This window comes from Microtus pennsylvanicus, chromosome 3, assembly GCF_037038515.1.
Source record: "Microtus pennsylvanicus isolate mMicPen1 chromosome 3, mMicPen1.hap1, whole genome shotgun sequence".
NCBI lineage: Eukaryota > Metazoa > Chordata > Mammalia > Rodentia > Cricetidae > Microtus > Microtus pennsylvanicus.
The window spans coordinates 121483253-121496540 of record NC_134581.1 but is presented as its reverse complement, the minus strand read 5'-3'; the positions used below and the strand labels follow the sequence as shown (position 1 = coordinate 121496540).

Genomic DNA, 13288 nt, shown 5'->3' with positions numbered 1-13288 from the left:
CAGCCTTGCACGTTGGGCAGAACTCAGAAAATGACCTGTGCAGTCCTAAGCTCTGTGTCTACTAAGGGCTGACCCCATGACCCCCACCTCCATCAGCTTACTCAGAACCTGCCTTCTGCCTCCACACACACTAGGAAAAGAACACGAGTGGCTTCAGGCAGCCAAGTACTTCCAATGCATTGCTTAGAAAGAAAATTGAAATTGTACGTGTTATAAAGATATTCTTTCTTTAGACGTATTTGATTTTATGTGTGAGTATTTTGTGTGCCCGTACACTGTTCATCACTTGAGCGCTTGGTCCTTGTGAAAGTCAGAAGAGGGCATCAGATCCCCTAGAACTGGAGCTGTGGGCCACCATGTGGGTGCTGAAACCAAACCCAGGTCCTCTGGGAGAGGACATTTTACTGTTGGGGACCATGGTTTCCTGTATGTTTATATGTCATGAGCAATCACAAAAATCATTAAAATAATACAAAATAAGCTGTTGCTGGAATTTTTCAAAATAAGGGGCAAGATGGCAAACTTCTGTGGGCCATAGCGTACCACAAACTCAGTAGCAGGGTTTGGGATTGGCTCACTACTTTTATAAACATGAAGATATTTTCCCTACGCTATATAGGAAAAAAATTCTTATTTTTTTAAAGCGTTTATTTATTTATTTATTATGTATACATACATGCCAGAAGAGGGCACTAGACCTCATTACAGATGGTTGTGAGCCACCATATAGTTGCTGGGAATTGAAGTCAGGACCACTAGAAGGGCAGCCAGTGCTCTTTACCTCTGAGCCATCTCTCCAGTCCATTTTACGTTCATATAACATACAAATGCATACGTACTGGAGAGATGGCTCCGTGATTGAGAATGTGTACTGCTCTTAGACTCAGTTCCCAGCACCCACATCAGTGGCTTCCAGCCCCAGAGGAATCCAATGTCTCTGGCCCCTATACGAATCTGAACTCTTGTGCATGCACCCATAATTAAAAACAAAATAAATCTTTTTAAAAAGTGAAATATATCTCAAATTATTCACTTAAAATGAATGATAAAACTACAATAGACTGAATCCTTGTCTTATCGGCTCTTGGACATGGCCATAGTCACCATCTTTTCTATTGCTCCTTGTTAACTAAAATAGCAAACTGTTAAAAATACTTTATCCCTTTACAATGTCAAACAGTATAATACTGTAGCATCATTAACCTCATTACTATTAATACTTGTTAGTTCCATAAAGGATAAAAGCACCGAGTCATAGGAGACTCTACGAGCACTTTACAGCCTTTCCTGTGAGTGTGGAGAAAACTAAGCAGGACCTAAGGACCCAGACATCTCTTAGGAGCCTTTTTCTGGAGCATGCGCCATGTGCTTGGCCTGTCCTTTGTAAATGTGCTGTGCCTAGTCCCCAGGGGCAGATTGGGTTTCCTGACTCAAATGAAGGAAGTGTGGTACAGCAAACCCTTCCCAAGGGTGTTAAACACCACCAACAAATTCAAATCCAGACGTTATGACAAAAATATTCTGGAAGGATGTCCAGCACGTGATGCTATTTTCTTAGATCAAAATAAATCTAAGTCGGTCTTTATCTTGTTTTCTGGCTCCAGATCCAGAAACTGCAGTCACCAAGGAGGTTTCCTCGAGTTAAGGACATGGCAACTCATCTTCTGAAATGTAAGTGAAGTTGGCCTTCACTGTCTTCCATGCTGCCTCATCAAAATGATGCCCACATGAGAAAATGTTTCCACACAGTGGGGACAGAACATCACCATGCGGGCATCAGTCCCAACAGTCAGAAGAAAAGACTGAACCAAACGGGCTCGGGACAAAAGGCCACTGCATACTGGCTAGTGACTCACTTGCCATTAAGTAAACTACAAGTCATTCGTCGGTAACTGTTAGTGGGCATTATGCTGGACATTCACCCTGGTACTAAACTGAGCATTTAAAGTCTTAAAACAACAGTTCCTTCTATGGAGTTCCTATATATCTACCCGATACATATGTTTTACACTAGCAAAAAGACGATCTTTGCTTATAAGGAAAAAAAGATACACACAAAAAAGCAAATTTGACACATTAAGGAAATGAAAGCGTCAATTTAAGAAACAAAATTCTAGTGCCTTCTCTTTTGTTTTTCATTTACCCTCTGCTTCACATGAAGTAGGTCAATTTCCATATAAGGTAAGGCTGCTCGACCCAAGCATGCTCACTAATATGAGATTTACATATCCCTTGTTTCTCATATTTTTACAAGAAATCTGAACACACAATTCTTTAGGTCCATTGTGACCGACATATCAGACTCTAGAAGCTTATAAAATGTGATTTGTGGTAGAAGAATATATTGAGAGTCTAAGTTAGGACAGCAAAACCTATTCAGGTTAAAGACAGATTACTCCATTAAAACCCAGCCACTGAAAAAAGCCGACTGTTCCAGAAATTCAAGAAAGACAATGCAGGAGGCACAAAGCATCTAGCCAAAAACGTCTGAACAGAGCCCCCCCCTGAAAATAAGCAAGAACGACGTCAGCTAGTTCTAAACCCCCTTTCCATCCAAACAATAGACATATACCTTTATCCTCAGCCATTCGGATTTCTTCAATCCGTGCATAAAACACACCGAAGGGACAAAACTAAGGTGCTCCCAGGAGGTGTGGGCCACCCAGCGTGCCCTTTCCTGCGAGAACTGCACTACCAGTCCTGGCCAAGGGCTCCAGAGCTGAAACTCGACCTGACTGCTCAGCAGCTATTTTTAGAAGTCCCTTCCTCATGGCCACATGCTGCTAATCACTCAGATGGGCAGCGCTCCTGGCGACCCTGCAGCCCTACCCACTTGGGATGGAGTCCCTGCTTGATGTTGCTATCCCTTACAGCTCCAAGCTCCGAAAGACAACACAGCTGGACAGCGCACAGGGTAACACACTAACCACCCCACCTGCAGTGTGGCTTTTTCAGACTAGGCTGCCAGGGCCTCAACTTTAACACCTAGTCATTCAGCAAGTAAAGAAGCCCACATGTGGTCCCAAGCCCAGAGCAAGCTTCCTTTGGTCCTTCAGAATTTTAATCAAAAGCCTGCAAGACTATTTAGGCAAGTTGTTTGAAGAAAGACAAATCATGCATGACAAGAAATTCTCTAGAATCCTGAGTCACTGGCCGGGCGGTGGTGGCGCACGCCTTTAATCCCAGCACTCGGGAGGCAGAGGCAGGCGGATCTCTGTGAGTTCGAGACCAGCCTGGTCTACAGAGCTAGTTCCAGGACAGGCTCCAAAGCCACAGAGAAACCCTGTCTCGAAAAAAACCAAAAAAAAAAAAAAAAAAATAGAATCCTGAGTCACAACATTATCATCCCAGGAATAACCCTTCCAACAGCAAAACTAAAGCCAAAGCACACACACACACAAAAAAAATTCATTGGGAGAAGAGAGAGGGCTGTGGGACACTGAAGGAAAGAAACTGGAGGGAAGGAAAGAGAGGAGGAATGGGGGAGGGGTCACTTCAAAACAGGTACTGGACAGAGGCCATGAAATCCCACATCCAATGTTCCCTTCTGGGAAATGAAATGGCCCCAATTTTAATGTCCTTTTTTTTTTAACTGTTCTAAGATTAGCAGTTTATAGGATTCATTGGAGCTCTAATTAATAAGGGAAATTCAGAGCAAGCAGAATCTAGAGCAAGCCGCAACCTTTCAAAGTGGCTTCTCCATCTTAAGTCTTTATGAGCAAATAAAGCATTTAAACCCTTCTGAAGAGTCAGTGAGTCAAGGTTTCGTGGTCTCGATAGGAGACAGGGTGAAGAAGGTAACAGGGACACAGAACAAAACAACCTGTGTCCTGGTTTCCTAGGACGGACTTAAAGACGGCCATCAGATAACTGTTATCCTTTTGCCAATATAACACTATATTATCACACAACATTTGAAACAAATAGGTAGCTATTCTGGAAGCTTCTTTGGAAGGTATGAGAATGATAAGGAACACTTTGCAGGGCCACAAGACCATGCCACAACCGACTGACGCACAGGGCCACCACACTTACGAGGCCCTGGCCTGGTATGGTTTTGAGACAGGGGGTTCGTGTCCCAGCTTCTGTCATCTGGGGAGACAGCACACCTCTGCATTATCAGTTCCCTGCTTATGAAATAGAATTTACACACACACACACACACGTGATTGCTGAGACATCCACTCCACATTTTCTGTGATTACTCAGAACCAGTGCAGAAATCTGCTTGCTCACTCCCCGGTCATCCTCTTTCTCTCCAATATAACCAGTGCTGAGGGGCTCCTGAGCAGGCTGTGCTAGGGCCATCACATTAGAAACTACAAGACAGTTATCAATTAACTAATGTAAGAATCACAGCCATTCAATCAGGGCCAGCCTAAATACTACAGATCCGGTTATTCCTTGCAGACTAATTCCAACCATGACCATATACCCTATGGTTAGTTAATGTGCTGGATAGTTTTACACAAATTATTTAGTCATCTGAAAGAAGGGAGCCTCAATTAAGAAAGTGCCTCCGCAGGCCCTGCCCCTCATCTGGGCAGCACAACAAAACGAACCTCATTGGCAAAAGTGTGGGTGAGCATGTGAAAGTCGTCCCCATTACTCGTCTGTCATGTAGTGGCATGGCAAGGGAGAGATGTCTTCCCCCCACCCCATCAACGCCCAAGGCAGGTGGGAGGGCTGGCCCTGAGATCATAAGAGTGGGAGAGCTTCCCCTGCCCCTAAGCCATACCTGTGCAACACAGTAGAAAGGACCCTGAAGATGTAGGTGTGGGGGACCCACCCTAAGGACCTGAAACTGGGAGAACTACTGGCTCTGCCCCTTGCCCATCTCTGCGAGGGGTGAACTCGCCAGAATAACACAGGAGAGCTCACCCTGATGGTAAGGACAAGGGAGAGCTGGCAGGCTGACCAACCCTGAAACTGCACAATCCCAGAACCGGGGTTATGAGTTATCGGTGATCTGCTGGAGCACACGAAGCGACTGGCCCTCCAAACCCAAAACTGCAGGATCTCCACAGCACAGGGCAACAGCAGGATAACCATGAGCTGTTCCAGTGAGCGCCCAGCATTGGTAGTGTGCTAGAAACCAGAGGCCTCGAACCAGACCAAGGACTCCTTGCAATGAACACCTGCAAGTAAATGCATGGACAAAAGGGTTCACTGTATCACTGTGTCAAGTAAATGCATGGACAAAAGGGTTCACTGTATCACTGTGTCAAGTAAATGCATGGACAAAAGGGTTCACTGTATCACTGTGTCAAGTAAATGCATGGACAAAAGGGTTCACTGTATCACTGTGTCAAGTAAATGCATGGACAAAAGGGTTCACTGTATCACTGTGTCAAGTAAATGCATGGACAAAAGGGTTCACTGTATCACTGTGTCAAGTAAATGCATGGACAAAAGGGTTCACTGTATCATCACTGTGTCAAGTAAATGCATGGACAAAAGGGTTCACTGTATCATCACTGTGTCAAGTAAATGCATGGACAAAAGGGTTCACTGTATCATCACTGTGTCAAGTAAATGCATGGACAAAAGGGTTCACTGTATCATCACTGTGTCAAGTAAATGCATGGACAAAAGGGTTCACTGTATCATCACTGTGTCAAGTAAATGCATGGACAAAAGGGTTCACTGTATCATCACTGTGTCAAGTAAATGCATGGACAAAAGGGTTCACTGTATCATCACTGTGTCAAGCTACAGCTTCCATGATGAGGTCCCTTTTTTTGTTTATTTTTCTTTTTTCTCTCAAATTTTATCTTACTTTATTATGGGGTGGAGAGGGTGAATACAAACGGACATGGAAATGATTGGGAAGGAGATGTATGATGTGAAAGACGATGAATAAATAAAAAGGAAGAACAAAAGAAAGAAAATGCCTCCAGAAGACTCAGCAGCAGGCAAGCCTATAGGGCATTTTCTTAATTTGCAATCGATGGGCGGCCAGGGCCCAGCCCCTGGTGGGCGGGGCCATCCCTGGGCTGGGGGCCAGGCTTCTATAAAAACGTCCTCTGAGTAAGCAAGAGGAAGCAAGTCAGTAAGCAGCACCCCTCCATGGACTCTGCTTCAGCTCCTGCCTCCAGGGTCCAGCCCTGCTTGAGTTCCTGTCCTGAATTCCTTCAGAGCTGGACCACACTGGGGAAGCCTGAGAAACCCTTTCCTCTCCAGCTTGCTTTTTGTGGTGGTGTTTCTTCACAGCAATAGGAACCCTGACTAAGACAGTCAGCCTCCTCCTCCTCCTATACTACTCAACGGTTAAATAAGCATTGTTACAAAATGTCTCTCTTCCCTAGTTTGACAAAAAATATCTGTGCAGTGGGGTAAGGGGAGAAAACTGCGGAGTTATTGTTTTAAATCATTTACATATTTACTGCAGGGGAAGTAAATGCAGAATTGCAAGAAATTGTAATGACAGCAAAATTTTTGGTAAAGGAGAATACTTCTAAACGTTATTAAAAATGAATTGGATTTGTGCATGGCAAATCAACAGCACCACAGACAATGAAGCTGATGGTCACTATCAAAGCAAAAGCGGCTGGGAGGAAGAGCACACGGGCCACATGCGGGAACAAACCTGGAACAGGTACTTAGAGACTATTAATATCAACCTGATGGGACCTGAGACCCCAAGAGACAAGATCCACATCCCCCGAGCCACGGGCTGCACCTGTCACTAAACACTTGCCAGGTAGAAATCCATGAGGCCTCTCAGTCAGTGCTGGCCTCTTCCTTTCATCGTCCCCAGCCACTCATTCTCTGCAACGGCAGCCCTGCTGTTAGGATGACCTAGAGCTTCTTACTCTCCTCTTTCAGCCTGTCTACTTGCTGACTGCTTCGGATTCCATAGCTCTCCTATTTCTACTCCCCCAACTAGTTGTGTTTCCAGTGTGGATGATACCCCCCAGCTGATCCGATCCACGTCTCCAGGGTAATGCCGAGAGGAGGTGGGGCCTTCAGGAAGCAGAGTCTCGGAAGCAGTCCTCGGGTTATTGCGGTGTCTCTCAAAAGCGGGAATCCACCTGGCCTCTCAGTTTTCCTGACTCTGTAAAGTAGGGCCGCTGCTCGCTCCACCGTGTGCCTCCACGGTTGGCTGCTCTCCCTAGAGGCTCAGGGTGACGGAAACACACCCAACCTGATGATGAACTTTCTAGAACCATTACAACAAACTTCACCTCTTTATAAATCAAATTAGCTTCAATGTTTCATTATAGTCACATGATTGATACACCCACCTGCCTCCCCACCTCTCTGAACCTGGGACCCCATGTATGTCCCTCTCCTGGCCACATTTGCTGCTCAGTCTTTTCACAACCCTGGTCTGGCATGAAGGGCTCCTTGGCCAATCTTCCTCGCTGACAACCAGAGCAGCCACAGTGGTGCTACGGCTCATTACAGCTTCCCCGCGTCTGCGAAAATGCCTCAAACTTCTCTGCCCTTAAGTCCATTCTATCAGATCCGAGCCTTACTCCCCAAGAAACCTAACATCAGCAACAGCAGGCAACTTTCCCGAGAGCCAACCACCAGTCTAGCTTTCTGCCTGTGTCTCTTGCCACATGGCCTTCCCGAACACTCCTCCTCACGGCCAGCCCTGTTCTGGGGCTCTTCTTCTCTTCACAGGTACGATCCTTTAGTGTGTGTGTGTGTGTGTGTGTGAAGTCATATTTATATATTACATTTAAATTATATTCAGATGTATGTATATATGTATATGAGCATGAGTGTTTTGCCTCCATGTCTGTCTGTGTACCACACATGTGCCTGCTGCCTGCAGAGACCAGATAAAGACATTGGATCACCTAGGACTTGTGTTCCAGACAGCTGTGAGCTGCCTTGTGGATACTAGGAATTGAATCTGGGTCCTCTGGAAGAGCAGTGAGTGTTCTTAATCACTGAGCGACCTCTCTACCCCTCGCCTGCACATGCACGTGCGCACGCGCACAAACACATACAATTCTTGGAATTCTTCACTTCACTTCTAACTTCCTGCTCACAACTTACAGTCTACACTGCCCTGACATCAGCACACCCCAGCACAGATTCCCCAATGTCACACCAGTGATTCCCACATCATCAAGTCAGGTGGAAAGTTTTCTGGCTCCAACTTACTTGACTTCTTAGCAGAATTCTCTCCCTCTCCCCGTTTCTTCCCGCCCTGCCTTCAGACTCTTCTGTCGTTTCCACCACTCCCTGGGCTTTCTGATTTCCACTCTCCTGGTTGGGTCATTCTCCACCATGTGACTGTGAAGTATGAAAAATTCTAAGCTTGGTCCTCTGCCCACCAACACAGCTCACACCAGCTACTGTCTGCAGAGTTACTGTATTTCTCCCCTTCAGCTACCAATCCAGGTAACTGTCTCCTAAATGCCCTCTGTGAATGGCTACCCTGCAACCCAGCAGGTCTCTGACACCCTCCCTTCCTCTGCAAGGTCAGAGTCATGCATCACTTCTAATAAACTTAGAATTTACCCTCAACCCTTTCTCTGAAGGTTCGTGAGTCTGTTTTCCCACCTGGCTCCCAGGAAAGGTATGCAAAGATGTGGGCTCTCCGGGCGCCTGAGCATCCTTGTCAGTTTTCGAGCTGTAGTGCCCGCCCCTGTGTGCCTGTGAAGGCCAAAGGATAACGCTGGAGAATCAGTTTTCCCTTCCATTTTTATATGGTTTCTGCTCCTTTGCACACACTTACCCACTGAGTCCTCTGGCGGGGACCTGGTCATCTGTCTCAGTGACTGTTCTTAACCCTTGTATATGCTCTGACAGGACAGGGTGAGAAAATGTTCCCTCCCAACCCAAATTCTCACTCGCCAGTCTGACTACTTTAACATAACTTCATGGCTTGTGTTTAACCTGATTCCATTATGGGTGAGCTCTTTAGAAAATAATATAATCCTTAGTGGCCCCACACTACTCTCAAGATAAAATAGAAGAAATAGAAGCTCTTCAAGCCGGCCTGGGCGATCCGTTGCGCTGGCTCCAGACAGCTTCTCTAACCTCAGCTTTGTTTCATTTCCTCTGAGCTGCTTCACAGTCTAGCCACAAAAAAAAAAAAAAAAAAAAAAAAAAAAAAACCACGCCACTTTCCTACTCTGTATTGGGCCTCGTGCTCTGCTCTCTGCCCAGGCTGTTCCCGGAATGTCCTGTGCTGCCACCACACAGCACTCGTACAGTCACTGCTCTGTCCCCTGACTCACTGTTTTCTCTTCAGTCTACTCTGACATCTCTGCCTCAAGGAGGCCTTCCCCTCCTCTATTAAACGCTCTGACAACAGTCAGCACATCCAGGTATAGACAGCTTAAGACAATCTTCTTCTTCTTCGGGAACGTACAGGTACAGAAGGGTAGATGTCACTCATTCCTGAACATTCCCTTTGCACCTAGAAGGCAATCTACACTTTTGGATATAATGAATGACTTCCTTCTCTCAGCCTGACTAGTACCGGATTAAGCACGCCCTCCTCTGGTCAACCTTGAAGGAACAGAAGACTTCTAGGTCTTACTACATTTCGAAGGCAAAAAAAATACAAAGCCCGTCTCCCTAAAACTGCCCGCTTTCCAGTATCAAAAAGTTTTAAAAAATTAATTCAGTACTTAAGTGTTTCATGTACCTAAACTGGGAGGGAAGTACATTCAAACCACTGTCAAGTTGTTCAAATTCCCTCATCTCATCTCCATCAATGTAACAGTTCTCAAACTCACAGGAGAAAAAGCTCTCCAAACCACTAAGACAGAAGAATGAAGTCCAGTGATTGCCGAGCACAGGTTAGGGCCTCCATCCACCCACTACCAGTTTTCCACAGCTCCAGCTCGGAGAGATGGGGAGCTGCTCCCCAGGATGGCCAGGAAGGAGCTGCACAGCCTTTTCTATGGATTACAGCAGCCAGAAACAAACTGTGCTCTCCTGGCTGAGGCTGTGGAGAGAGGCACCATGGCTGGAAGGATGCCAATAGACTGCCCTGTGGCAGAATTCCAGAAAACAAACCCAAGTCTGCACTTCCATCAGCCCAGCTTAAAATGCAGCATTATCAAGGCCCCGGCCACCCTCCGGGCCTCCTTGCTTCCTTCCCTCATCTCTTCATGCCCGTCGTTCTCTGTCCATCCATCCTTCCATCTTGAAAACTAATTGTCCTTTGTAATCTTCAGATAAGAACCACTACCCTAGCATTCACCTGGGTTGAAATAGATGCTGATTCGCCACCTCAGAGGGGACAAAAAGGACCAGAGCACAGGATCACACCACACACACACACCACTCCCCACCAGCAACATACATCCTTGAGGAATCTTTTACTACCAAATAAATGTACACTGGGCGCCATATTTCGGGGACCAGCCTCGACAAAACCCCTCTTGCTAGGGTAGTGGTGTGGGGCTTTAGAAATCTAAGTAAAGAATACAAAGACACATGAAAAATAATAAAACAGAAACCATAGAATAGTGCCAGGAGGGCATTCCAGTGAATACTGAAATTGTCTGTGTTTAATTTTTTATATACTTTTACACCCCAATACAAAAGAAAAAGAAGGTAACAAAAGACTTATTTAACATGGTACAAAGGACAACTCGAACTGTTAATTGTTTCAACACTGAGATATCAAGTCATTAGCATTTTGTTGTTTAGGCAGCAAAGCTACCCTAGACCAACATCCTGAAGGCAACTACTCTCCAGGTGACCTCATATTACAAAAGAAGGAACAAAAGTACACTTACAAATCCTGACCATCTGTCAGGATGGAATGGATCTGCTTGTATGAGCTATCTTATGTCAAAAGAACCGAGTAATCACATCCTGAGTCAGGACTCATAGCTACCCCCGTCAACTCTCTGACCATCTGACAAGGCTCTTGTTTTGGACTCACAGTTTTGGGCCTACACACCTTTGACCCCAGGGCATTCCCAAAATTTCCAGCAAAGCTGAGAAATATCAACATTGAATCCTGCTCAATGTGTAATATCTACCAAATACATAACAAAATGATGCTTTCAGCATCCTGAACTTGATAAACATCGTGTCTCCAGATGTTGACAGATGCCGTGTGAGGCACCTTAGGATACTTTTTATTGACAGAATTTACTTTGAAATTATCAGTTTATAGTTGTTCTGAAACTACTTCTTGTTTTCCTTAACAAACATAGAAATCTGTCCCCAAAGGTTCCTGCCTCTTCTGACTTCCATATTCTCAGTGCTGAAATACTCAGAACTGCTGCTTGTGGTCACAGTTCTAAAACTTTAGAAAAGCCTTTGGTTCTCAGTCTTCCTAACTCTGCAACACTTTAATGCTGTTCCTAGTGATGCGGTGAACCCCAACCATAAAATTATTTTGTTACTACTTCATAACTTTAATTTTGCTACTGATATGAATCATATTTTAAGTATCTGATATATAGGATATCTGATGTTTGTCCCCCAGAGGGGTCACGGGTCTCAGGTTGAGACCCACAAAGGCTTAGCCCATGCTGGGCCTGGTGCCTTAAACCTCACTGCACAAAAATCTAAAACAGAATAAAAATTCTTTTGTCTCAATCCAATGATAAAGCAATGTGGAATTATCTGGGAAACAAGACGTGCACACAGTTTTGACTCTGGTTATCACACATGTCCATCTGTGTGTGTGCTCCCTTCCCAACATACCCCAATCATGAACCAAATTATGACCCACATAGCCACCATGTTCAAAAATGTCCCACACTCCTGCTCTAACTCGCTTTGCCCTAATCCTCACAGCAAGCGCCTAACTCCCACAAAGAACTGACTAGATGCAAAGTACAATTTTTGAGGCTTCATACAAGACCCACAAGCGCTAACACGTGGTCAGTCAAAATCCTGGTGCTTAAATATGATACCATGACAACAACGGGCTAAAAATAGTGCTTTACACGAAAAGTGCTGGGTCACCATCAAAGTCGAACTGGCAACACAGATCAGCTCTGTAAAAGAGCATGGATTGTAGGATGTAAACATAACTCTTTGGACGGCAAATTTTAAATAGATTTTCCCCACATATCAGTTCATTCATTTATTCAGCAAACACTCTAAATCCCTGTCCCGTGCTACGGTAGTGAATCAGAAAGGCAACTTAACTTACAACCCAAGGAAGAGGAACTGAAAGGCAGTGAAACCTGTGCTATCAGAGAAAAGACAAACAGGAGAGCAGGATACAAGCAGCCAGCTAGGAAAAATTACACCACCGAATTTCCAATGTACAGAATTCTCGAGTGCTAACTGATAAAAACCACTCTTTATAACACTTAAAATATCCACCTTTTAAACTGGAATCATCTAATGGAAATTGGCAAGTCTTAGCTTCAAAAAGAAAATACTCATAACTCTTACAAAGGAACTTAAAAATAGGAAACCAAAAAGGGGGGGGACTCATCAGATGACTCCACACTTCAGTATTTACATGAATAATTTTAGCCCATTCTTTTGAGTCACGGTTAAAAATAAAAAGGGAATTTGAAACTTTGCAAATAAGTGAAGCATCACACACACACGAGTGTGGATAAAAGAGTGCCAGGAATCCCTCTTCTGTTACTACTGAACAGCTTCCTGTGGACAGGACCTGAGAAGATGATGGGAACCCGCAGCATGCTGTCTAAACATTCTAACACCCAATGGACTTGACCTGTCCACCTAAACAGTTCTCTGTACCTATGAAGCACACATGTTCTTAGAATTCTGTTTACCTTTGATACTTATCAATAGGATTTCTATGTTTTTGCCTAGAGCACAAACCTAAGAAATCCCCCATAAATGCCATTCTTGAGAACTTAAGGTATCAAAAGCAAAACAGAAAACAGCACAGCCAGCCCTCTCTCACCTCAGCGTCCTTTCTGACTGAACAGAGGAATGTTCACCTGTGTGTGTTCATTCCAGTGTCACCTACCTTCCTGTGAGCTGAGCACCTGCTTTCGAGCTCAATACTAACACACCAAGAGTGCAGAGGACCCAGCCTGCCCAGGAAGCTGCTTAACACCGGACACCAAAACACATGCTATCCACGCTACAGCAACCCCTGGCCTCTGCAGTATTCTAAACCAAACTAGACTATGACCAAGTTCCAATGTTTTTGGGTTTGGGTTTTGGTATTTGTTTGGGTTTTGGTATGAGCCAGGCACTAAGCATGGTTTCGCTTTTAGAACAGTTAAAAGGAAGTCAGAGAAAAACATTTCATAATGTGAGATTTATGGGAGATTCAACTGCAGTGGCCATAATCAGGGTTTACTGCCTCATGGTTCCATTCACCTCCTGGCTCTCTTGACCATGGCTGCTTCCAGGC

General features: G+C 44.9%; 1 protein-coding gene across 10 annotated transcripts in view; it reads right to left on the bottom strand.

Annotated features, from left to right (window-relative positions):
- Asph (aspartate beta-hydroxylase) overlaps positions 1-13288 on the bottom strand; it is a 164911-nt gene that overhangs the window by 137274 nt on the left and 14349 nt on the right. For 2 of the 10 annotated variants that reach the window (XM_075967003.1, XM_075967004.1), the window contains exon 1: positions 2573-2711. The exons of 7 other annotated variants lie outside the window; for them this stretch is intronic. In XM_075967003.1, coding sequence (XP_075823118.1) covers positions 2573-2588 — 16 coding nt within the window. In that variant the 5' untranslated portion in view covers positions 2589-2711. Of the gene's footprint in view, positions 1-2572; positions 2717-13288 lie in introns of those variants that run through there. One more of the 10 variants, XM_075967005.1, reaches the window with a different exon arrangement.